We start from the raw sequence: 27749 nt of genomic DNA on the forward strand, positions 1-27749 counted from the left end.
AAGAATTCAATATTTGAATGATAGGAGTGGTGTCAAATATTTTCTCTCTATTTAATTATCCGTCGTCCTCCTGTTAACATTATCAGGGTTAAAGAGGAAACTGTGGGAACATAATATTTATGATAAATTAGCAAGACATCAAGAAAGCATCAGGTTGTGATGTGGCAAAACGCACATCTCCCCATTTTCCTTCCTGACAGTTTTACTATTACTTATTTTAAGCTTTAAATTATACAAGTTTAGGCAGTGAAAGTCTGCTACAAAGACCATAAATATTGTTGTTGTGTAGAATTTTTGCATGTTTGGCCCAAAAATATAATAACCTACCTCCAAGGCAGTTTTTTAAGCTGGATACCCGATACTGTATTTAGATTTGAATATCTAAAATATTTTTTAAAGATTCTGATAACTGCACAAAAGAATGAAGTTACAAGAAGCTGGTTAAAGAGTGACCCTTCAAGCTACAGCCATTGGAAAGATATTAAAGATTAAATATATTACATGAAGAAATTGACCTTTAGTCTGCCTTTAGTCTCTTTTAGGACTAAAGAAGGAACCTTTGAAAGATTCTGGGCAAGATATAAGAAGAACATCTGGTCAAATCCTCACCTTTCCTGAGACCAATTTAACAAGTCAGTGATGCAATGACTTATTATATGCAATTCAATGAGTAATTTCTCGTTCTCACAGTATTGTTTTGTTTTGATATATCTATTGTGAATAACATTTTGAAATATTAATGTTTCAATATTGCAAATTACAAGAATGCAATGCTTGTAATTTGATATATTGTGCAGCACTAAAAAAAACAAAATCTTGTACAATACAAGTTAACCAATTTCTGTTTATGTGCATTACATTTGCAGAATTTTGTTCGAGATACTACCTCTTTTAAAAAGGGGCAACTGTTGCTTAGCGGCATTTTAAAAGTTTCAAGTTCTATTTCAAGGTCCTCCTTCCACATGTCAATGTTCACATTGCCTAAAATCAAATTTCCTACTGATCTGCACATCCATATATGATCTAAGAATACTGCATGTTCTTATATGTGAGTTTGATTGTATGAATGTGGCTCTAGTGTAAAGCCCTTTAAGTATTGAATAAGACTAGAAATGCACTGTATAATTTCAGCCCATTTACTGCCAGTTTGGTAACTTGAGACGCAAAAAGCTTGCAGCCATGAGAACAGAATGCCTGTGAAAAAAAAAGAGATGACAACATGATGCTGAAATGCTTTGCAGCAGGATGGAGCATTCCACTACAAACACTTCATGGCGTCACAAGGAAAAGACCTTAAACAGAAAAACTGACTCATCATTCCAAGACAGCAGCCATGAAGGTAACATTAGGCACTAATGACATTTTCAAATTGACATTGACACTGAGCATACTGCTAAATTCACAAGAACTTAAGGATTACTGTAGGGTCATTAGAGGCCCTGGAAGTCCAGATAAATTATTATCTAGTGTGTAAGTGTGTGAGCAGAACTATAGAGTATATCAAAGCTATTTGACCTACAAATTGGATTTAATTGCACCTGCTCTGTTGGTCCAAAACCCAAGTTTAACAAACAGATACCTACATGATACCCAAAATACCAAAGTATAGTAAAAGAACTAACACAAAACAACTCTACCAGAAACTACACAAAATTAAAATAACATCTTTATAATCATTCAATCATTTAGCAGACATTATTTTGTCAATGGTAACATACCTAAAAAAGGACATTTTACAACAAACAAAGTCAGAAAGGAACAATATAATGAATAATAATATGTAGTTTAAAGGCACATATGTATTTCTAAAACTTAAAAAATAACAAAAAACATTCATTTGTCTTCATATTTTGGCGTCAGTATGTGGGAATCTACTAGCATGGCTAGATGAATCATCACTTAACAATACTGAACAAGAAGTGCCTGAGCGATTGCTGTTTGGACCATTATATTTAGCGTGTGTACTTTATGTGTGTCTGTCCATCTTTTCACTGTCAGCACCATTGGCCAAAACAGCACATGGACCGAAAACATACAAGACACCAGAGAGCAATACTGTGCCAATAACCAGTCCGTGAGCTCTATATGCTTGTGTACGTGTGCGTGTATGCGTGTGCACATAGGCTATGAGTGCATCCTGTGGAAGTTGTGTGGGAGAGCCATGTGTCACCACAGTGTGAGCTCCTGTCCAGTCACTGTCTCCCATTGAGTCCTCAATATTTAACCCCCCTTCTTACACCCTTACACTCACATGCTCGCATATGTAATAATTAGACCACAGATGATGGAAATATATGACACACACATTAGAGGAGTTCACTGCTGTGTTTCAGGAAGCCAACGAACCTGTCAGCAAAGAAAGACGTTGGTCAACAAATAAAAAAAAGCGTGCCTTTGGGTATACCTTTCCATTGGTTGTAAACCTAATTTTTTTTATTTATTTATTCTATTTTAGAGGGGATGGTGGGAGGCACTGAAAAAGGTGAAACTTTTGCACCTTATGTCATTAAGCCCCCACACTGCTTTCTTATCTCACTTCATATACTTTACTTACAATTGTAGTTCTCTCCACAGTCTATAGATCTTTGTTTTCTAGTTGTCAAAGATAGGTAGAGGAAAGAAATAAGCACTCACTCATTCACAAGAACATATTCTCTAGCCTCCACTCCTCTTTCCTCTCTCTTTCTTTTCCCTTAGTTGATTTTCTTGCCCGGACATCACTGCTGATGTCAGCAGGATGCAAGCACTCAGCTGATGGACTCTTTCTTACAAGCTTCAACATAGCTAAACACAATGTTACCATTTTCTCTCCATTCTTTTTTTAATTTCTCGTCCTCTTTAATCATCTGATGTGGGAGGTGTGGCCAAAAGGAATAGAGAGGAGATTTTTGGTGATCATATAAATTAACAGGTTCCTTAATTCCCATATTTCTGCATATTGATATCACAGCTGGGCATAGATTCCATTCAGGGCTTAGAATAGAGTCTTTTCAATCTGGTCTGATCTAAACTTTATTTGTTGGTATTTATTTTTTTTTCATATTATCCTTGAAGTTAAGATGTATGATAGATACTGTATAATTACATGGTAAATGGTCTGACATTGACATTCAGTCATTCACCCATTTACGTACACAATCACACACTGATGGTGGCCAGCTACATTGTAGCCACAGCTGCCCTGGGGCTCACTGACACAGGCACCACCGGGCCCTTTTACCACCAGTGGTAGCCAATGTGGACAAAGTGTCTTATCAAAGGACAAAACAACATCGAAAGCCGTAGCTGAGGTTTGATCAGACGACTTCGGCTGCAGAACAAACTCCTGCATCCCTCAGTATTAGAACTGAAAACAATACAGCATTTCCTAATGTGTTTTTGCAAATGAGTACAGTGCTTTTCAGACTATAGAGCGCACCTCACTATAAGCCACACCTCACTCCAAGGTTGTGTGAAAAGTTGGTAGCCCTATATTATATCAACATTGATCAGCAAATTAATAAGGTAAATGTAGTTAACTGCAGCTCTAAGGACAGTTGAAAATGAGATATATTCAATGTATATTTTTATTCTCTTCTTCCCTCATATCTTCTTTTTTTTTCTTTTTCCTCTTGGCTAATAAAGCCCACCCACATTTCTTTGGATCTTTTCTCCATGTTGGGAGGTGATGTTTATATCTCCCTTTAGTATGGAAACAATCAGATTGACCCAGTGAGATGTTCAGATCGACCTGCAGCCCTAATTTTCAAGGTTTAATTGAGCATCAACGGAATAATAATTGCAAGAATCAACTGAATATTACATGTAATAACTGTTTTATTACTCATCCCTTGTAGAATAAGGGATTCTTTTCTAATTTGATAAGTTATTGATATGTGCAATTCTTTTTATCATATAATTAAGTTGCATTCAAGCTTATCACATCTTGCTGAAGAAATGTTCAGCCTTCCAAAAACAAATGTACCTATTAATGTGCAGCGCATGGCAAACACCAAATGCTTTTTACCTTAACCAACCAGTTGGCCTAACATTATTTGTCTGTAGGTGTTTTTCTGTCTGTGACTATTTCTGTTGACATGGGTGTGTGGGTGAGCACAAAGCACCAAACACTGAGGTAGGCTTTTAACAAAAATTTGTTTTTTTAAGTGGCATGCATTTTGCGATTCCTTGGAAATGGCAGGGTATTTGCTTACCAGTATTATCACTAAATACAACCTTGTGAAGGGAATTCTGCCTCAAAGTTTAGACATTTACTTTAGAACTAGCCTTAAAGTGGTAACAGAATAGCATAGGAAAATACATCCAGCAACTTCAGTCCACTAAGCATGTCTAATTCTTCCACAAAACTACAGTAATTTTAGAATTCATCATGTACTTTTTTAGGGTAATAGAAACATATTTAAATTGCTTGTATGCATTTCTGAATGGACTCTTAATGTCAGCACATAGATTTGAATAGCAGACATTTTTCTAGATCAGCCACTTGTCTGTAATGTCCACAGCTTCATTCTTGCTGCTTATCAAAATAAAAAAAAGTTGGACTTATCGTTTCCATTCATTTCCATCTAAAGCCTTAATTACCCCCTTTACTTATTATTTTTAACAACAGCAATGTCACACAAAGAAGATTTATCTTATTTATTTTGATAACATTTATAGAAAAAAAATTATGGTGGAAAATATGGCCATTGGTACAGAAAAAAAATAAACTTTCAAAAACTAGTAAACAATACCAGCTATTTTTTTTATGATTTTATTAAAATTTACTTATTAATATTTTAGATGAATAGAAATAAACATTAGAGATCTATTCAATTAAAATTAGTGGGTATCTAATTGTCTCCAGATGTCAAGAAGACGTTTTAAGGACAAACAGAAATGTTTTTAGAAAATTATTTAGGGTCTAATGCTACTGCCTCCTCAATTGTGGCTTTCTGATACCCTTCTTAAAACAGACAGTAAGCTATTCTGCTCTAAATTTGGACTTGGAGATTGTTTGGTTTGGATTTGGAGCCAAACTTGCTAGTTTGAAAGTTAGTAAATGACAGCAATGATGGCTTAAGCAAATCTATTTGATGGGACTGTATCCAAAATTTAAGTTAAAGACAAATAACAAATTTTTTATCAAAATTGCGGCTCAAATGGGGTAAAAGCCAACGAGCTAAAGCTATTAGTTAATCAGAGTAAATCTTGCAAGAAGCCATTGATTCTCATAGATGTTGGGCACAAAAAAGTTCCCCCTTGTCTAATAAGCTATAGAGATAATAACTGCTTGTTTTAAAATTGCAGTCAAACGTCAAACAGAAGCTGTTTCACATTGACATGAGGAATATTTCACACTAAACTCTAAAATATTAAGGATTAATCAAATTGGAAGCAAATAATGCAATTAAGATTCATGAAAATCTAAGAGAATCCAAAGTAGCAGCGGGTGGGCCCATACAGATTTAAGAATACATCAACAGTTCTGAATCTGAAAAAAAGATACATTTTGGCTATCGTTAAGGTTAAGGGTTAAAGGTATTGTGGAGGATTTTTCGTGAATTTTTAAAAAGACCCGCACTCTCCACTTTAAAAAAAAAAAAGGTACATGCACAACCCTGTACCTGCACCCAAGAGAGGGAACACCTATTAAACGCATGCACAAGCCCATTTTTCCTTGTGCACGCTCTGTTTAAAAGTTGCTGTTCTCATAGCTCCTACATGCTTACTGTGTTCAAACATTTGCTCTAACCCCCAAATCCCTAAATCACTATATAGAGCGGGGACTCTATAGTGGACTTTATTCTGAACTCAGTTAACTGACAGTTCAGACAGATGATCAGTACTTTTCGCTCGCTTTTGGTCACATAACTCCTCCTCTACTGCGCAGTGCCTGTGCCATCTTTGTTATTAGTCGCCGCTGCCGTGTAGCGAGAACCTACTGTGACAGCGAGCTGGAGTGACAGCAAATCCCATAATGCTTTGCAAGGAGAGCTCTCAGTGCAAACATTCTGGGATATATCTACCTCTTCTAAAGCCTTTCTTTTCTTCTCATACACTTCATGGACCCTTTTTCTCTTACGACCCTCTGCCATTTTCAAAGAACCTATGGTGAGAAAGGTGAGCTTCAATGACTGTCTGAAACCGTAGCTTACCACACATACACACCTGAAAGTGCACATGATAGCTAACTGGGGACGAGCACGCAGGATGGCCTTACATAGACATATCACCAGAACGATTGACGATTAGGAAGAACACTAAATTTAACTATCCACTCGAAAAAAGAAAATCCTCCACTGTAACCTTTAAATGAAGACAGGAAAGACGTCTGGGTGACTGTGACCGTCTAGGTAGAAGAAAAGTCATATCTATTAATTTTGTTACAATACTTACATTAACCTAATTTTGATTCTAAATAATCCCAATTCTACACTCCATTCCCAAACACTAATGGTGTAAATGATGTAACACTTGGAGGTTTTTCTATGAAAAGATAAATAAACCGATAAAATATCACACTCTAAAATGATGCTACTCTTCCATACGTTCCAGACTTCTCTGAATGCCATCAATCAAATAACCACTACAATGCTTACACCTTTAAAATCTGTGACGTGGAAAGCAGCATATCCCCTGCAGGACATTAAGTTGCAGGGTGTACTATAGGAGTCATAAGGCTGTAAATGACTGCAGAGCAATAATGATAATGGAAGTGATGGCAAAAGGACAACTTTCAACAAAGACGTTTTCCTCTCTTCTTCTCTTTGATTATTGGAACCCAATTCCCTTTGTCTGGTAGCCTTCCAGTTTGTTTTAAATATATGACTCCATACCAGTGTGTATATTTAAATATGCCTCACTAACTCCATGACAGCCAATATAAAGACACTTAAACAGAGAAGTATAACTACTGGTTCAGTCCCAACTGTGTTTATGTTTAGCATGATGGCTTGATGCAGTGCAGCTGATAAACGTCGTTTATTAAGACCTATTTGAAACGGGCCAAATCTGGGCTTCTGCTGAAGGAAGCATAACTTGTGATTTATCCCAGCTGTGAGTCAGAGGTTCCTGTTTCCACCTGTTCTAGGTTCTGATGTCATTTAGTGTCGTGGTCAGATGCAACACTGACTCAGGATATTGTAAACCCCTTGTCCTCCCTCCCTTCCATCAAATAACTGTATCTAATTTAATCATCTTATTGTGTTATTGTGCTTTTAATAGCATTTGTATTGACAAACTTGCCAGGGAAATATTACTACAAAGTCCCATGGATCCTAGTTAGGTGTAGAATTTAGCTGTGAGGGTTTTTACTTATTAACTTAAACATCAACAATGTTGTGGTCAAAATGAGAGCAACTGTTAGATATCTTACGGTATTTAAAAAGCGATCTGAAATATGCTGGAAACATATTTGTTAAAAGGTTTTAAATAATCTATTTTACATGAGTGGACAAATCTAACATGCACCAAAGAAATCATGTAATAGTTCCCAGCAGAAGAATTTTACCAACAGACGTTTCTTTAAAGGAATAGTACACCCAAAACTTTTATGAAAGGTCCATAAAAGTCCACAAAAAACGTGTCAATATTCCTCCATACTGCTCGTCCAATGTATTCCAAGTGTCCTGAGTGGGTAGCATCCAGAATTTACTCGAAACAAAGTCATTTAGAATGTTTTTAGAGCATAAACAGTAGTGTATAGTATTTCCTGAAAGCGCGCGCCAGCGCGTTCAGGACGCTACAGAAGCCGGCAGACCAAACCAGATGAAAGTGCGCATTCAGCGTCTGCTCTGCTGATAATGCAAGCGTAGAAGAAGAAATGTGCTGTTTACCTGTGCAAAGAAAGAAACAACGAAAGAAAAATGTCTGAGGACTTCAGTGTTGAGGAAGAGCAGGAGTTCTTTGCCGAGCTGAATGCGCACTTTCATCTGGTTTGGTCTGCCGCGGTTTCCGTAGACTGGTGAATGCGCTTTTAGGAAATACTATACACTACTGTTTATGCTCTAAAAACATTCTAAATTACTTCGTTTCGAGTAAATTCTGGATGCTACCCACTCAGGACACTTGGAATACATTGGACGAGCAGCATGGAGGAATATTGACACGTTTTTGTGGACTTTTATGGACCTTTCTGTCTCGGGCACAATAGACCTCCATTATTTGAATGTCAGCAGACAGCAAGAAGCCTCCCAGATCTCCAGATGCATTTGAGATATCAAAAAAGTACTCCAGGGTGTTGTTCAGCATGGGGGTGAGTAGAAAATGAAGGCTAATCATGTTTTGGGTGTACTATTCCTTTAAGGCTGATGTCGATTTCTTTGACATCTTTTTAAAAGACTCCTGATGGATGCTGCAACTTCTTTTGGCCCAATTTATAAAGCCAATATACACACAAATAACACATTGCCAAAAACTGTTACACACCTTTCTATTAAAAAAAAAGGAAACATTTATCAATAAATCAAACATAACATTAAGAATGGATAGCGAATAGAGGGAGCAAAAATGCATTTGATTCAAGTGATCTCCAGTTTATGGCTGCTGAAAGCTTTAATGTATCGACCCAAGAAAAGATTTAACAGATAATGTACTGGTCTACCTCTAGCTATCTCACCTTTATTTCTCACATAGCGGTACATGAAATAGTGTTTGCGATAATGTTTTTTCTACTTGCCTCTGAGTAAGCTAGAACATTAATTGACACCAAATAAAAATAGTGTGCACCAAAATCCCTGATAATTGACGATACTATTTATAGAGGGTCCTTTTATGATGCCTCAAATTCACTTTGCATGTTGGAGGTCAGATTTTGGAATTACATAACCATTAAATGACACCTAATTTAAGCCGATCCATTTTGCTATTTGGAAAAACAGCAGGATGCTTAACAAGCGATCATGCAAAACATGTAAAGTAGCTCTAGAGAACAACAGAGGATATAATACTAAGGTGTCAGTCATACATACTGTGCATGACACTAATTTTGATGGCTTTGTCGACACTAATGTATGACCAGATGGACGATTTTACTTTAAAACTTGCAGGGTTTTTTCAGAATTTGCAATCTGAAGTTTTTACTGCTAGTCATGTATATAATTTCTGTTATTTGAAAAGAAACAAAAAAAAAATTCTTAGATACTATTCATAATAGTTTTGTGTGCAAATACTTAAAATTAGTTTGAATACACTTCATGGGTGAGAGCTAACAGGTGCCAATTTTGGGACTATTTCTTAGTAAAACAACGGGTAGAGTAGTAGTAGGGACATCTTTTGTATAACTGTATTGATTGACTAGGCCCGACTCTACTTTAAATGATTAAATTTCATTGTGATGTCACTGTCTGGCAAATAAAAATCAATGTGCTGACGTTCCTGAATACTAAATACTTCAGCCTCTCTGCCTCTGTGTCTCTCTGTGTGCATACCGTCTGCTCTTATTCCATCCTCTCATTAATTCTTGTTCCCATCAAGTGTCTCTCTCACTGGCACCTTTGCCAAGAATGAAGTCAGCACACGTGCGTGCATACACACAAGCGGCGCAAATACTTTGCAACACTGTCAGAGGCCCGCACAGTCACGACTCACACTACACAAGCACGCATTCTTCTAGAAATCAAAAGAGACGATGTTAAGAGTGAGAAAAGACTGACACTATGAACACTGCAATCTGAAACTAAACTAAAATTCTAAGGTTAAATACCTTTAAAGCATGTAACAGCGCTTTGTTAAAGATTATGAGGAATATAATGGAATCGCTAGTGTCTAGGGTTTAATTTGGTCCATGTTTTATGTTTTAAAGGGGTATCATCACATTATGTGCCCATACAAAAAAAAGACCCAAAACCATTCTATCATGATAAATTAAGTTTATATACCTCAAACATTTGTCCGTCATGCAATGCCTCATGGTAAAGGGACAGCTCAGCAGGGTTGAGGACCAACTGATAATAATCAAATCTACAGCAACCCTAAGTTCTAGTGAATTCATCCTCAGAGCATCAGAAGAAATATTAAAATGAAATGAGCTGAAAAAAAATATTTTTGAATAACCAAGACTGAAAATATTTGCACTTCACTGCATGAAGGGCAGGTAAAATCCCAACAACTGTCTTCTGGTTCTAATTCTAAAGGGTACTAATTCTCTCTCTCCCCACCTCCTAACCCATTGAAAAGGTATAAATATTAAAAGAAATGCATCAAATCCAAAGCTCAGCTCACATGCAAATGAAGAATAACATCCTGATTTTGGATCTATAAACACAAGAAATCTTTTAGAGTGTATTTATATCTTTGTTTATAAAGGATTCTGCATGACTGAAAACAGTGGTTTGCCATGTCAGTGTAACTTCCAGTCTAGACGCCGGACAGTAATCCTGTACGTACACTTAAATGGCTAAAGAAAGATGGTGTGCACGTTCACTTGTATGTTTGTATCCACCATGAGGAACCAGCAGTGTGTGTGTTTTATAGGCTGCGCTGAGTGATTGATCATAGAGGGCTGACGAAAGCAGGTTACTGCAGCGCTTACACACACATTCATTCCCTCTCTGCATTTTTCATTTCTCTCTCTCCCCACCTCCTTTGTTCCATCTCCATCTTTGCCTTCCCTTCTCCTCCTCCTCCCATCCCTCTTCCAAACCTCTCTCTTTCCTTTCCACCATACATCACTCTCACTCTCCCTGTCCCCACAGCCATCACTCTTGCTCCTTCTGCAGTCTCTGGCTTTGAACTGCTCCATGTCCTCCATACTGTCTATTAGGAAAAAAAGAGCAAATAAAGAAATTCTTGTATTTCCTCTCTCTCTTTCTGTCCTGTTATGCAGAGCCCAGGGGAACAGAGAGATGCTGTCACGTGATTCCTCCCTCTACCTCCTTCTCCTTTATTCCTTCCTCTGTTATTTAGCTGCAGTAGTACTCTACTGCTACTCTAACGAGGGGATTCACTGCTCTCTGAGGGCTTACATGGCCTTTCCATCCATCCATCCATCCATCCATCCATCCATCCATCCATCCATCCATCCATCCATCCATCCATCCATCCATCCATCCATCCATCCATCAATATACATGAAAGGTGCAAAGGGTATGAAAAACATACCTTTCATACACTTCTACATATTCTTGGCATTTTGAGCAACATGACACCACATCTAAGAGAAAAAGAGCCTAAGAACACAGCAACTTAACATTAATTTAACAGTTCTTCTAAAAAGGAAAAGTTTGACATGATAACGTTGCTAAAAGCTGACTCTTTGACATTACATGATCGTCTTGATGGTCAGAATTTAAAGTGAGCACTCAGTAGCGAAGGGGTAAAAGAGGGATGGAGAAAATTTTACTTCTGTCTGCTATTGCCACGACAACAAACCAGCATCCCCTTTTCTTGGAAAAGTGACATTTCACTTTGCCCTGGTTGCTGCTCCCCGCAGGGAGGCTCTGATCCAGCCCCTCTGTACGTGTGTGTGTGTGTTGGTGTGTGTATGTGTGTGTTTACATCCTCATTAAAGAGGATAGTGACTGAGAGGGCGGGAGTGGCCCTGATCACACATGCACACCTTGTCAAACAAGACCTCTGCTGTGGCATAAGTCTGTTTGGTAACAGAGAAAGCCATGAGGTTCAACCCCGAAACCAAAGTTAGAATTACTTAGAATAACAATGAAATAAACAACATTGCAGCATTTAAATAGAAAGCTGTTTGGAGATTAAAACCTCTGATAAACATTTGATAAACAAAATGATTAAATATGAAATCTAGAGTTTTTGCTTTAACTGTTGCACCAATATACAGCAGTGAGCACAACTGGTAGATGTTTCCCTTTACGAAAGAAAAAAAATACTAATTGAACCAAACAGACATAACAGGGAACGTGACAACTAACCCAAGTTCTTTATAAAAAAAAAAAGGTAAATTATCGCAGCAGAAAATTAGACTAGATCCACAATAATATAAATATAAAGCAAGTTTGCTTGCATTGCTGTGGACTTACCCGGTGAGGACGACCACAAAGTCCATGACATTCCATCCATTCCTTAGATAGGAGCCCTTATGTAACGCAAACCCCAAAGCAAGGATCTTGATTCCAGACTCAAAACAGAAGATGGCTATAAAATAGGGCTCTGTCTCTTCCTAAAGGAGAGAAAGAAGGAAGATATTGAAAGTTAGGTTTGTGCACAAACATATTGTTCTGGTAAGGAGGGATAGATGGAAACGATTATTATCATTACAAATGTTAAACAATTGCATTTTAAAGAGTGAAAGAATTTTGAGAATAATGCACATGTTCATTATAAAACACAATACATCACAAGAAAAGAAAAAAATTAGTTGTAAAATAAATTAACACTGCACACAGCAATTTGATAAATCAATTTTATATGCAGTAAATAGCTGTAGCTGTGATCCTCTTTATAGATCGACATCATTGTCTCTCAGTGCTACCACATGTGTTCATTTATGCTCTTGTGATCATTTGAATGTCATGTCAAGTGCCTTGAGGTGACATGTGTTGTGAATTGGCGCTATATTAATAAAACTGAATTGAATTGAATGTGCTTCCATTCTCTATTATTATTATCTCTATTGTTTCTGTGTTTGCAGCTCTTTTAAGTTTAACTGCATACAATAATTGTGTGCAGAAGGGGTGTGTATGTAAATCACATGCATGTGCGGAGGTTGTTTTACCAGTCTTTCAGACAATGGCGTCTTGTCTCCATCAGGAAGGTGCTGTTCCAGGGCTAGGACAATGCAGTTTGCTATGATGGTGGTGAGGATCATCCATTCAAATGGAGTACAGCTGGAGTTAAGGGTAATATCACCAACAACAGAGGCAGATACAAACACACCCTAACCCTACATCTGCATGCACACTTAATGGTTCACTCTGCAAAAACAAAAAAAGCATATGCTTGTATGACAAAAAAAATAGACATATGGGCAGAAAGCTGGTTAATTTAAACTGTTTGGTCCTCATGTCCTTCATTGCATCAGGTCTCCAATCTCTCACCTGCAGTTCGCTTGTACTGGGGCTTAAATGCCACGTGCAGGTCATGTGACATAGTGATAACAAAAGAAACAAATTAAGAAAAAAAATATATATAAATAAGCAGCAGTGTGGTAAAAATGCCACGGCTAAAAAAATGCAGCACCCCAAAGTCTGGGTTTCCAACAGGAACAGAAAGGAAGGAGAAAGAGGAGAGAGGGAGAAGGCGTCCAATCCCACGACCCAGTTTTTCCCACCTTTCGTTTTTTTCAGAAAGGTTTGTTAACGTAATAGTTCAAATTATCGATAGATTATTAACCTGTTGATTAAAATAAGACAGCTATCTGCTGGGTACAACTACGTAGTCTTTCTTTCTTTTTCAATGTCAGAGGAGAATCACATCATTAATGATGCTGCTGTCTGAAATGGAGCATGATTGCAAGTTTTTTTTTTTATTTGGTTGAGTTTCGTTTTTAGTTTTCAAGAAAAAATAAACCAGGATTATTCTAGCATTTAACAAGCCTATTGTGTGTCTGTAAATAAGCCAGAAATGTCATAGAGCTGAGAATTTACCTTTATCAACCAGACCAGGCAACAGGAACACGCTGTAGTCCTCACATCAGCTAAACGCCAGTAGACGTTTAGCTCGATATGAATATTAAATAACTATCTTTGTCCCTCCATCATGTAAACAGATGCTCCATTTCTTCAACCCCCTTTTTCACATTCTGATCATTTTCCTTTGTAGAAATTTTACAATAAAAATTGCATTCAAAAAGTAAACGATACTCTTCAGTGCATCTTCATAGCAGTTTTAAAGATTGCATAAATATCAATATCAATACCTTTCATGGGCCCCCCCCGTTCCTGGCGGCCCCCCTGCGTATCGTACCGCACATGCCAATACATACCCCTATTAACATGTACTAACATGTATTAACATGTTCCGTAAAATACAAGATGCTAAAGCTAGGTTAAAATCTTTACTATAACTCTTAGCTCTATTTTTTATCTTATTTAATTAAGAAAAGCCAAATTGAGTCTTCACATGCAAAAACATTATGATATCACCGCTAAAGATATTTAATGATTGATCCCATTATGAAGAGAAAAAATATAAGAATCTGCCAGCTAGCGAGACATCTTCTGTTCAACAAAGTACAGAGCTTTGCTTCCAGCCAGATATAATACTTTAAAAACTCTTGCATCAATGCGATGCCACTGTCCCTGAACTATATCGGGCCGGTGGCTCAAAGAATCTGTCTGGCTTTCCCTGCTTCTGTACGGTGGTTCTTGTGGGGACCGACAACATCAGGACCAAACACTCTTGATAAACAAGAAAATATCTTTTTATGTATATTGATCCAATGAGACAAAATTATTGTCAAATCATTATCTTAGACTAGAGATATGAGGCACAATAATTTTTTTTTTAAATCAAAAATAAAAAATGTTTTTATCATCTTTAAAACAAAGGGAAAATCCACTGAAACCAGTCAGGTACAACAAGTGAGATTAGAATTATTACACAAAAATATACACTGACTCAGACAGGTCAGACTTATGTCACAAACAGCGTTTCAATGTACACCTTTCAGCAAAGTGTACATCGAGGTATTGTGTGCTATTCACATGTTTGTGTGTATTACCATATAACTGTGTGTGTTCATGCCTGAATAATGGCTGCTGGAGGGCCTACGATGACTGGATACATCCAGACAGATCAAGCATGTGCCTAATTGTCCGGTGATTATCCTGTTAGTCTGGATGTGTGTGTCTGTCTCCTTGCATGTTTGTCTGCCTATTTGAGGCAGGAGTACGTGTCTATTGTCGTGTTTACCAGATGCAACGTTGACAAAGACACTATGGCCGGAGGACGGACTGAGCAGGAGTTGGTGTATATTTGTGGGAGCAAGCAAGGAGTAAGAGGCTGGTTGATGTGAGAGGATGAGACAGGTTGGTCAGGGGAGTGCACACTAACAAGACAAGGCTGAACTGCATGGCACATGCTGGCTGGCAAAAGCAATGTACACACTTGTGCATGTGGGAAACACAGTGCTGAAAGCTGAAAAATGCCCAAATATCATGTTAATTTATCGCCAGTTACTGCAGGTTTTGCTGAGGGAATCTAAACTTTACACTATATTCCATTATTCTCCCACACATTCACATAATGATGGTGGTAAGCTTCATTGTAACAACAGGACCAAAAGTCCCTCTGATCGCCATTAGTAGGCAGTGAAATGCCTACTAATGGCGGTACACAGGCACAACTGGTTTTGAACCAGCAAACCTCCAGTTCCAGGACAATCTCCTGCATCCTACTGTTGCCCAGTGATAAAAATGTATAGTGCCATAGTGGTTCAATACCAAAATAATGTTTCATTTCATTTGTATAAATGATTCTACTCAAAATGACCAACTTTTGGTCCTAAATTAGTTACTGAATTGATAACTTTTCTCTGCACTCAAGAAGCAAATGTCTACCCTCCCAGTTAGAGACAACTCCTCCCGTGGCTTTAGAGCAACATACAAGCTGGCAACTCTGTCTGCATCTTTTTGAAAAAGAATTTAGTCAAAGTCCATATGATGCCGCTAGCATAAAAAGCACTGATAACTTTTGATACCCACTGTAAGTTAACCCGTCTGATCTCTTGGTTAATATTAATGAAACCTTTCCTCTATGCTCGCTTAGGACCCTGTCACACCTTGCCGATTAGGCCTGAATCTTCTAAAACGCTGGCATACGCTGAACTTTGGATGTATTTTTTCAATCTTGGGAATATACATAGCGTTATCATAACGAGTCCAGAACTTATGTCCAATGACAGCCTAACTTATGCATAACGCACGGCAGCGTATGCCCATGAAATGGTGCACAAGCCAGAGTCCTGGGGGGAGCAGCGATGCGCCCGGAGGAGCCCGACCTGCATAAAAAAAACGCATTAGAAAACGAGATGAACCTAACAACCGGCCACCAAAAAAACAACAAAAAAAAAGAAAAAAAAAAAAAAAAAAAAGAAAAAAAGCAACAAATCCAAAAAGATGCAACATAGCAACGAGGAAGGTCGTGGCCCTGAACCCAGAAAGCAGCCAGCACACACAACACCAACCTCAACCCACAACCGAGGATAAAGGATAAAGAAGAACAAAGAACATACGCCTGCAAACCCCAAACCACACCAAAAAACAAAAAAACAGTACACAAAAACTAAAAGAGAAAAACACGCACAACGAGACTCGAAAACACCAAAACATTGATATAAGTTGGTGATAAGTTAAACATAAGTTATTTACAAGTTACTCATATGTTTAAGATAAGCTAGACCTGATGACTTATGAGTAACTTACATCTAACTTATATCAACAAACAAGTAACTTACCTGGCCCACCTATGAGCATATGCTGGAAAACACCAGGTAAGTTATCTGATCGTTGACACAAGTCATATGTGTGCCAGCGTATTTCAGCATTCTTCAAAGTACCCATAACTTATCCAACATATGCCAGTATTTTTACTAGATTTGTTGTACAGTATGTCAGGCATACACTGGTCTAAATTGTCAAGGTGTGACAGGGGCTTAGCACTAGTTATTACATGTTTGTGTCCGTAACAACGTTTAACTGGATCAAAGGAATGAGTTGCTTTCGTAAGGTTCTGAGTTGTGCTAGTAATATTCAACAACTGCTCAATATATTGTCCTGAGTAACAACTTTCCCTTTTAGTGAACTAATATCAACACTCAGCTGGCTCTCTGGCTGAAGAGTAAAAACAGGGTATGATTATTATTGCCACCACCTGTTTTTTATGGTAACAGTTGCTGTCAACATATTTAGAGTTAACCAATAAGATTTTAATTTAGGTCGTTTAAGTTTAGTAAAGAACATTATAAATAAAGAGCTTTATAAGTAGTTGTCAATTAAGATTAGAGTTGCTCTCATAAGCTTTAAAGCTGCTCTCATAGGCTCTGTACAAGACTTAATTCATAAAGATTAGCAATTGAAAAGCACAAAAAAAATCTGTTGGCAGCCAAAATCAGACTACTTTAACCTTGATCAGGCAACTGTTCAGAAAACTAAAAACAAGAATCCAGTCACTTTCCAATGCAACACATTAACTGACACCAGTTTACTACTCTAAAAACACCCATTCTCCATGTCACTAAATGATAGAAATTGTCTACTTTTAGTACATGAGAGATGTTTAAAATAATATAATAATATCTGAGAAGCTTTTTTTAAAGGGTACAGTATCTACCCAAATTTCAGGCTGTGAGAAAGCAAGAGAGAGCAAGACTTTTTTAAGCTTTAAGCTGTTTACTTGTAGATTAAGAAATGTTTGCAGCTTTTGCAAAATGCAAGAGTTTAAGTCAGAAATACATTTTCATATATACAAATAGAAATGCAGAAATTATCATTATTGTTTTTTTGGCAGATAGGACCCAAACTACACTATTGATTATTAGGACATACTAAAGGTTGATAAAAATGATTACCTTTAAAATAAAATAGATTTAAAAAAAAGTAAAAGCCTGTTTTACAGCAACTGATCTCTTACACACCCTTGTACATTGCCTCTGCTCCTAACGTAAATAATTAATGATCGCTCATTGCAGGAAGCATAGAAAAAAAATTCTCGAAGCTTTTCTTTTATCTACTTATATCATAGTTCTTAAGAAGACATCTGAATCAGTTAGAATCAGTATTTGGTAAAAGTTTTACAAAACACTGAACATATCTCTACTTCAAAATTCAACTTAGAAATTCTAAATTTGTAAATGCTAAATCTTGCAAATAAAATCCCTGCCTGAAATGGGGTGTGCAAATAGATTTTAATATATTAGAATACAAATAAATGTTATAGTCCCACATTGAAGTAATTCAAGAAAAATAGGCAATACATGTAGATGCATGGTGTGTACGTGTAATTTTTTTTTCTGAGAAGAAAAACACTGATTTTGTGTGTGATCCTGAACATAGGAATGATGCATTTTATTAAAGAAAACATAACCACTTTTTTCTTGCTTTGGAAATGCAATCTAATCCCCTGAGACTCTAAAAAAACACAAAAAACTTGCTTTATTTTAGTATTGTTATAAAAATGGATGGAATAACTTTAATTTTGTTGAACAACACTTTGAGATTGAGCTTCAGGGCTGAAATATGGGTAGGACAGATATTAATATTTATATAGTTTAATTCATTGATATATTTATACATTTGTATTCATTAAATGTGGAGAGCATCACCCTAGCCAGTTTAAACATATTTTCCTTTCTTTTAGGGAATAAATAACCAAGGAAGTTGTTTTGGGGATTAGCAGATCTTTGGCCAGCATAGACGTTATAAAAGACACATCTAACAGTGGTTGCATATTTCTTTTTATTTAGCTGGAATTGTATATCCCCTTCTTTACTGCAAGATTTGCCATTTAGAAAGGAAATAAAGGATGACCCACAATCTGGGAAGAGGCCCTGCAAATTTCTTATGTTAGTTGCATATTAGTTTAGATTTTTCATGAGAAAAAATTTTTTTTATTGCAATTTATCTTCTCAATTAACAAGTTAAGCTGAAAACATATTACTATTTTCCTTTATTTTGTATTTTAAAACCATTCTGTGGGTCACTTTTCAGTGTGCCTATGAGGATATCTCTCTGAGAGGACATGTCTGCCACAACATTCATTATTCAGTAGACACACACTCTGCTGGCCTAACAACCTGCTGAAAGCAAGAGGCAGCAGTCCTGTGATGTATCTCTTTTTTTCCTCCTCATTTCTTCACGTTCCTGCAGTAGCTTCTTTGATAGGAGACGGGAAAAGAAAGGTCGACTCAAAAGCAATTAAACACAGAAATATTTGGCAACTGTATTATTGGTGAGCGCTGCAAAAAATGTGTGCAAGTCCCTCTCTTGTTAATTAAAATAGCTCTCTAATGGCCAAAAGCAGGCTGTACACTGCCAAATATACTGACCTCTCGCTCCTTCTTACAAACACACACTCGCCTACGCACACACACCTTTTCTCCTCCTCGTCTTGCAGGTTACAAAGAATATATGCTTTAAAAAAAAAAAAGTTTATCCAAGAAGAAAAAAAAGATTTCAAAGCATATATGTAGTGATCAAATTATTTATTACAAATGAATCTCAAAAACAAGAGGTCACTTAATAATTGGAGACACTGAAGAGACATTCATTCTTCATTTAAGCATGTTAATAGGTCTGACGCCTCTTTCTAATATTCTCAGTCATAACTGCCCTCATTTACAGCCTTTGTTACATTGGCATGACTGTTGGGCCCAATATCCACTAGAAGGCAGTTCTGAGTTAGAAACCATGGTAACGGTGGAGGACATAGTAATCACGTATATTCCCAGGGACATAAAAAGATGCACTGCAATGGACTCAGTGGTCTCTGCGTCTATTAAACACACAGCAGCATGTGGATGGAGAAAGTTGCACCTTTTTTGTCAAAGTCTTTGGTTTTGGTACTGATAGTAGGCTTATGTTGAGCTGGACCAATGGACACCGACCCCAAGATCATTAGTTTCCAGGGGTATATCAGCCAGCTTCCTGGTGATAGACTGAAGCATGCATGAAATTACAACAAAATATAAACAGAGAGCTCATTGCATAAGTGTCTCTGTATTTCACCCGTCCCTGTATTCAGATACATGTTAAAAAGAAGGAAAACATGAGTAAGTTCAGGCCAATCACCAATCATATTTTACTAACTGCTGATCTTATTTTACAACTAAGTTGCTAATTTCAACCATTTCAGATTCCTTAGCCCAAACAGAAATGAGAAAAAATGTGCTTTAGCTTATTGGACAGAGGTAAGGTTTTTGTTTCTAACAGAAAATGTACCATACACTGTAGGCATGGTAGGCAACCGCTTGGGACCCCTATCAACAAGGTGTCCCACCACTGAGGCATCCCGCTGGTTGCTCACCCATCTAGCAGCACCCCTGGGATTAGTTAATGCATGTTTGAAATGAAATAATTAAGATTTACCATCAAAACAGTGACAAACATTGTGACAAAATAGAAATCATCAACCTCCGGATTCTTTCCTTCAGGTAAAACATCCTGAGATTTAGTGTGTAGCTCAAGCAGTAGTGGGAGAGATCAGACAAGAGAAAGATGATCCGGGGCCATGAGGGGGAGCAGAAAAGTGGAAAAAGTAAGAAAAATGAAAACGGCAACTTTTTTTTGCCCAAAAATTAATTTCAGATTTAAATACTTTTATTAAAAGTAGGGATGTCCCGATCCCGATCTCGAGATCGGATCGGCCCGATCTTTTCCTATTTTCCTGTGATCTGAGATCAGCTACATTACCTGACTAGTCGCACCGATCTTTACGTCAAATGCCGTAAAGTACCCACTAGTTACGGTTTTGAGCAAATATTAGTCTAATAAAAAGTTGAGTTACTTGCTCAAAATATATTTGAGTTTTATCAATTTCACTACTAAAGAGAAAATATCGTATCGGGACTCGAAATTGGATCAGATTTGAGGTTAAAAGATCGGATAAGGATCGGAGACCTAAAATGCTGATCGGGACATCCCTAATTAAAAGTATTCAGATTAGTTTTCCTTCTGTTCAATTTAATCACAGAAAGCTCCAACATAACATGAAATCAAGTTAGAGAGACTTCAATGTGCACATAAAGAGAAGGGGTAGCTGTGTTTATACTTCACAAAAAAATACACTGAATGCGAAGGAAAGGGAGGAAGTGGATCAACCCAGGCTGAAGTTAGCATTCTAACTGGAATACTGACTCAGAATGATCTAATTGTAATTATGACTGGTTATCTAATAACCCAGCATGACGTGAGGTGGAGGTTTACTCTACTAAGCATCACCGCAGAGAGGAGCAGAGAGCAGATGGACTTTACCTGAGCTACAGTCTAACTTAAACATTATATTTATATATTTCTCTGGAAGCTACTAACTGACCTTAAGATAATGAAAAAATATCTCTGGCTCTTCGTTTAATGGAAATCAAAGCATTTATTGCTAACAGCAGCATCATATATATGATATATATCATAAATAACTGAACAGACTATCATATTAATGCAGTCTATTCAAATAAATAGTGTTTCTTAATTACCTGGGAAAATATAACTACTAATGTTAGTAGAAAGAGTTATAATTGCAACAATAATTCCATCTTCTCTTCCATATTTTCTGTTCTGATTCTAAATATTCAGATCGGGGTTCAGCTTTAACTTTTTTAGCTGTGAAGGCCATGGGAGGAACAACAACAAAAGCTACAGCTGAACTACTGTCTGGTTCACAACATGAACGCTGTGGCAGCCCTACATAATATGTCACACTAAGGGGCCAACTTGATAATAAATCAGACTTGGAGGGGCCCCCTTACTAAAGTTCACCTGGGGCCCCAAAATGCCTAAGTCGGCCACTGCGCATGTGAGTTACAGTATAGATTTAGCCCAGTAAATCCTGCCGACTGTTGGAGGAACCACATTTTGCATCCACTACAGTTAAAAATTTGTATGTTAATTTTGCACAAAAGAGGAAACAGTTGTCTGCTAGCCCGATCCTATCTGCACCTGACCATCAAATGGGACGGCAAGCCCCAATCGTTCCAAATTTTTAATTGAAATCAGGTCAATTTTCGGCATAAAATCTATATTGTGATTACACAAATCCGGTTTTAGGGTGAGTTAAACTTTAAGAATTTTCTATTACTGCATCAAAGCTTTGTTACCCAACCTTCATCTTACTTTTCCACAACTCAAAACATTCTTTGAAATTATGTTCTTAGATTTATTTAAAGAGCCATAAATGGTGGGAATTGGTGCTCATCACTCTGCTTACAAGCCTTTAGTTTCAGCGCATTGGAAAAACAAAAAAAAGATGCCACAACAAAATAACACTTCTACATCATTGCTTCATGTGCATTTCAATCACCTCATAAATAACTAAAGTTACCACGCATTTCACGCGCAGTATAAGCCGTGACTTTCACACACAATGCTTTCTGCATTTCCTCCAATACCACAGAAATTACACAACTGTGGATATAATTTCAAAGCAATAACCCAATAAGGACATTACTTAATGCCAAGAAATGTATCTGGTCATAAAGCAGCTCAACTGTAAATTCCACAGTACACCCATTTGAAACATGAGAGCATCAAAGGGCTAATAAAGCTGCACACACTTCAGTATGGTAACCAGATGTGCCGATTTGTATGTGACAATCATCAATCATGACAACCAGAATTTTTCACCTCTGTCCTGCTGTCCCACAAATAGAACAGTTAACTTAGCTTTTATTTATATATATATATATATATATATATATATATATATATATATATATATATATATATATATATAGCCTGGTATATATATATTTACAGGCACTTTTTCTAAATAAAAGAGCTGCTTCCAGTGTCAGAGAGCTGCACCAGTGTCAAACCTCATAACCAACCTGCTCACTACACTTAAGAAAAACAATGCAACCGTTTTTGGCATTTACTTAATCATATTTAGTTACTTTAACATTTTTATTTTTTTATTTTACCAGGGTAGGACATAAAACAATTGTGTTAAAGTAACTAAATATGCTTAAAGGGATAGTTCGGTATTTTTGACATGAATCTGTATGGCATCCCCATCACCAGTGTCATGCAATCACACTGACTTACCCCTGGCAGCGTCCTGTGAGCAGAGTTCTCGTCCAGTTTTGGTCAAGCCGAAAGTAGTCTGGCAGGTTTGCTAGACCCAGCGAAATAAAACGTTTCTCTTCCCAAAACATTATGTGTTCAAAAGAGTGATATTTTTGCATCCCAAAAACGTTGTAGTGGAAAAAGTCACACGTCGTTATCACTTGGTCCTATTTTCTCTCTGTTCGTATCAGTGCGCGCCGTCATTCAGACAGCGAGCTCAACAACAGCCAGATGCATGGAGACATGCATCTGGCTGTTGTCAGGTTAGTAGGCCCTAGCTGTCTGAATGACGGCGCGCACTGATACGAACAGAGAGAAAATAGGACCAAGTGATAACGACGTGTGACTTTTTCCACTACAACGTTTTTGGGATGCAAAAATATCACTCTTTTGAACACATAATGTTTTGGGAAGAGAAACGTTTTATTTCGCTGGGTCTAGCAAACCTGCCGGACTACTTTCGGCTTGACCAAAACTGGACGAGAACTCTGCTCACAGGACGCTGCCAGGGGTAAGTCAGTGTGATTGCATGACACTGGTGATGGGGATGCCATACAGATTCATGTCAAAAATACCGAACTATCCCTTTAAATAAATGCCAAAAGCGGTTGCATAAATTCTTTCAATGTATGTTCTGAAAACAGGACAGGTAAAAAGTTTTTTATACAAATCTGATCAAAATTCCCTTTAAGAACCCTTATCTTTAAAGAACACAAAACGCAATCACAACAAAGACCATGCAACAGTTTTTAACTCAGAGAGGTTATTGTGAATTTTTCCAAAATACTTTTTTAATTGATAGAAGGGGGTCGCAATATATAACCAACCCTGTAAAAGTCGGTCACAAAACAACACAGATGAAAAAGCTGGATCCTCATTGTCCTTCATAAACATCCTTGATGTTCCACATTTGCTTTTTTTAAAATCTGGTCACCGCACATGACACCCCACAGAATCCCCTTGACTCCCTCACATTTGGATAAAAAAAAACACACATTTATTTTCAAGTAGAGAAGAGCAAGTTTATGTAAAGGAGAGTGGATCACAACAGAACATCGCCTGATTGTCCCTGTTTGTCTTTGCACCGACTGTTCTATTTTTGCCTTAGAACATCCCAAATTAAAGTTTGGATTTACACTTTACCAGATTGCTTCCTTTGGATATAAATGTGTTATTATCGTCCTTGTTTGGAAGAGCGATTACACCAAGATTCTTTTCCTTTTTTTGTGTTAACAAGCCCATCCAAAAACAAGTCTTCATTTCTGCCCACTTTGTTCTTCCTTCACACTTCCAGGATCAAATCAGTCATGGCAAAAATTTTTGACTGACAACATGACAACTCAGTCTAGTACATCCGGTATTATAGTTGTAGGCCAACAACTTTCTTTATTTTTAAGGTGAAGTGACTGAAAACTCATTGATTTTTATTAGAAATCCAGAATGTCACAGCTGTAAATCAAATATAATGTTTCCTGTACTTTGGTTTAACTGAGCACACACTTTTAAGAGAAATACCTCATCACAATAACTAATGACTAACAGTGTAAAAAGTGTGTGTTAAATCCATTCATGATGACCATCAAATATATGCCTTTTTAAAATTCCTCCTCCATCCAGACCGATACAAAAAACCCACCACAAAGCCACCTACAGCGATTTAAATTCCTCCTCCTAAGTGTTCCTGTGAAAAATGTCCACATGCATCACTTTGCTTGTGAATAGGCAAGGTGATTGTGTGCGTGTGTTCACCCGGGTGTGTTTGTGTGTATGTTTTCAGCTGATGAGGCATTTTGGCGTGGCGCTGAGGCTGTGCTTTAGGGGAGCCTGATGAAGGGGAGATTTTAAATCACACCAAATGAAGCTTTATCAAATAAATGAAACTGTGTAGCACCCGACTCAGCAAGAGTCAGATCCTTTATGGGAGTGATGCAAGCACTCTTTTTTTCTCTCTCTCTCTCTCTCTCTCTTTTACCTTTTTTTAGTTTCCTTGATCAGTCAGATACGTTTATGAAAAAGAAAGTAAGGAACAATTTTTAAACGCAAATATTCTTACATAGTCTTCATGGATTTGACCATTTTAGATATTTTGCAGAAGGCAACATGGATACTTTATTATTGTTCTCATCTTATGTATATATATATATATAGCAAACAATGCTAACATATAGCCAAATGTAGACAAAAGAACAAGAAGCTGCTTGTCAATGCAGGATAAGATGATAAAAACTCATGAATGTATAGAAGACTGAATAAACGCTGAAATGGTAAATAGATTTAATTAATATAGAACATTTCTTTCCACATGGAAGACTTAAAGTGCTTTACACTACATAAGTCCGTCAGTTGGACAAACCAACATGCAGACAGTCATGCATCAATACACTGATCGGTATTTTGGAGTAAAACGCCTTGACCAGGGGCACATCAACATGTGACAGAAGGAAGCTAGACCGATACTGAATCTTTACTTAATAAAGTAATTTAACATTGTTTTGCCTGGTCTACCTTGGAAAAGACATTTTTAATCTCACTGTAGTCTTTCTAAATAAAGGTTAAAAAAAACAGTTAGCATCAGAGCAAAGTAGAGCTGCATAATATATCAAACTGCACGACTCAAAATCAATGTGTGGGAAATCACAGCCGCTGTCTAAAGGGCCATGCAGTCATGCAGGGCTACACTTGCCCAGTTGCCTAGACTTTCATAGCCCTTGATGCCCAAATCTGACTGGGGGATCAAATCCACATAGTGTCAGGGAAATTTGGAGAAATTATGAAGGAATATTAGGGCAACATAGGTATGTTCTAAATAATAAGTACAAAAAAATAACAATACAAAATGCCCAAATAGCGAGAAATGTTTAGAAGTTGTGGGTATGAGTAAATTAAAGGGGCTTTCTCAGATGGCAATGGTTTCTGGTGTCAGAGAAAACAAAGGTTAAAAACAGTTCATGAACTGAAAGCGCCAACAATGTAAGACTATACATACATATATCTATCTATCTATCTATCTATCTATCTATCTATCTATCTATCTATCTATCTATCTATCTATCTATCNTATCTATCTATCTATCTATCTATCTATATATATATATATATATATATATATATATATAGCCTATATTTCATATAAAACAGTAGTAAGAATCTATTTTTCCAAATACATTTGAGTATGTTAAACACTTAATTCCATCAATGACGTGTCGACTTAGAAGTGAATTTTGCTGCTCATAGTTGTGAAGTCAGGGCAATAATAACTTTTAAATATTCTAAGTTAAGAAAAATACCCCCTGTTTGAAAGTAGTATAAATGTGGATTCCTCAGAATCTGACATGAGGTTGCTCATGTTGCTCTGTCTGAGAAAATTTTAGTACTATAACAACAAAATAAAATAAACAAACAAAGAAAAAAAAAAAAAAAGCTAACTGAGCCAAAGATGAAGAAAGGAATAACACCTATCTCCTTCTTGACGGCAGAAGGGTCAGGGTGATCTTTTTGCAGGATCCTCCACTGCTGAAAATTATATCAAACTAATTAAATAATATATAGCCAAATATAAATTCCTGTTTTTCAAAATAGTTACTTTATATAAAGTCAACAAAGACCAGACAGAAACCATGTTTCGGACTTTAAGAGAGTTCTGTAAAGAAGAACTTTGCTAAGATAGACACACAACAACAAAATATGAAAAATAAACAGAATGACCGTTTGTGCCTAAACCAATAGAAACATTTCATGCCATTTTCCTTAACTTAAATGTTTTATTTGGTTCTTAAATACTGTAGCTCTTTTGCATGGAAATGCTGTTTTATCTTCAAGCTTTAGATTTAATCTATTCCTCCACTTAATCTTTCAAATTGTGCCACAAGCTTTTTTTTTTTTCGTTTCCTACCATTCCCTCCCTTTCAGACACTTTACACCATTAATATTCCCTCAAGATTTTTCTTGTTGCTCTGTTTTGCTTCAGGTATTTTATCTGCTCTGTTGCTCTTCTTACCACAATTCTGCTCCATACTTCTCCAAAATACACCACTATATTTAGACTTGTTAGAAACAAAATAAGGCTTTACTCAGATTCTCTTCTATTTTAGCTCCTTTTGTTTTATTGGTTCACTTCTTTTTTTTAATAAGATATCTGCTGAGAATTTTGCCAGATGGTAATGAGCCTTGCATTGATTTGCAGTCTTAGTTAGCGTACCCAAAAACAAACACACGGACCCATTGCTCTCTCATTTCACGAACCCAGCTACTGCTTCCACCAATTTTCAAAATAATAGCAAAACAAAAGAAAATAAAGAGGAAAAAAAAGGCAAACCCCAAAATACAAGCAGATGAAACTAGATCCATGCACATGTGCATGCATAAATATTCAAACAAATTATTCACAGAGAGCACACTTTCAAAGAAAAACATGAAAAAAGCTGAAATGTTTGCAGCATCACCCTTATGCAACTCATTGAAAGAGTCTCATCTTTAAAAGCTGACAACTAGAGATGCACCAAAACCTACAAGAAAATATAAAGACTTGTTCATTTAAAACATCACTGCTATACATTAGATCATGCATTCACAAAATCTTCAGGTTAAAACTTGTATTTACTAAAATATGATCTTTAATAGAGTAAATGCTCATCAAAAGATTTTCTTATATAATTGATATGGCTCTCCACTCAGGGTGCATTTATGTCATGGGTAGCATGAGCAAAGGTTTATAATAATTTTTATCTTTTGCAAGAAAGATAAAAAGCTGAATTTTGTGGGTTTTTTGACTGCTGACTGCTGTACTGTGATTGGACAGGATTTAGATGGCCATGTTCAGCTAGTTCAGTTTGAAAAAACAAAGATACCCCACGTGTTAGTCGAACTGTTTTCACGCAGTTCAACTCTGGTGGCTCACTCTATGATCCCTTCCCCTGCCTGCTCTGAATTGATCTTCAGTGTTGTGTCTTACAATGGGAAATACTTCGGCGGCTGAGATTGTCGAAAAGTATAAATGCTTGTATGGTGGTTTTTAAGCTTTTGTATCCCCAGTGGACCAACACCTGTGATGCCATTTGTGTCTCAGATTTACAGGCGTACAAG

General features: G+C 36.9%; 1 protein-coding gene across 1 annotated transcript in view; it reads right to left on the reverse strand.

Annotated features, from left to right (window-relative positions):
• Window positions 1-27749, reverse strand: part of LOC107101817 (voltage-dependent P/Q-type calcium channel subunit alpha-1A-like) — a gene marked incomplete at its 3' end in the record, with an annotated part of 80662 nt that overhangs the window by 18405 nt on the left and 34508 nt on the right. Inside the window, exons 2-3 of the mRNA XM_015400876.1 lie at window positions 12668-12773; window positions 11973-12112 (exon numbers count right to left, since the gene is read on the reverse strand). Of these exons, the coding sequence (XP_015256362.1) occupies window positions 11973-12112; window positions 12668-12773 (246 nt within the window). The remainder of the gene's footprint in view (window positions 1-11972; window positions 12113-12667; window positions 12774-27749) is intronic.

Source organism: Cyprinodon variegatus, unplaced genomic scaffold, assembly GCF_000732505.1.
Source record: "Cyprinodon variegatus isolate N-32 unplaced genomic scaffold, C_variegatus-1.0 Scaffold1158, whole genome shotgun sequence".
Classification (NCBI taxonomy): Eukaryota; Metazoa; Chordata; class Actinopteri; order Cyprinodontiformes; family Cyprinodontidae; genus Cyprinodon; species Cyprinodon variegatus.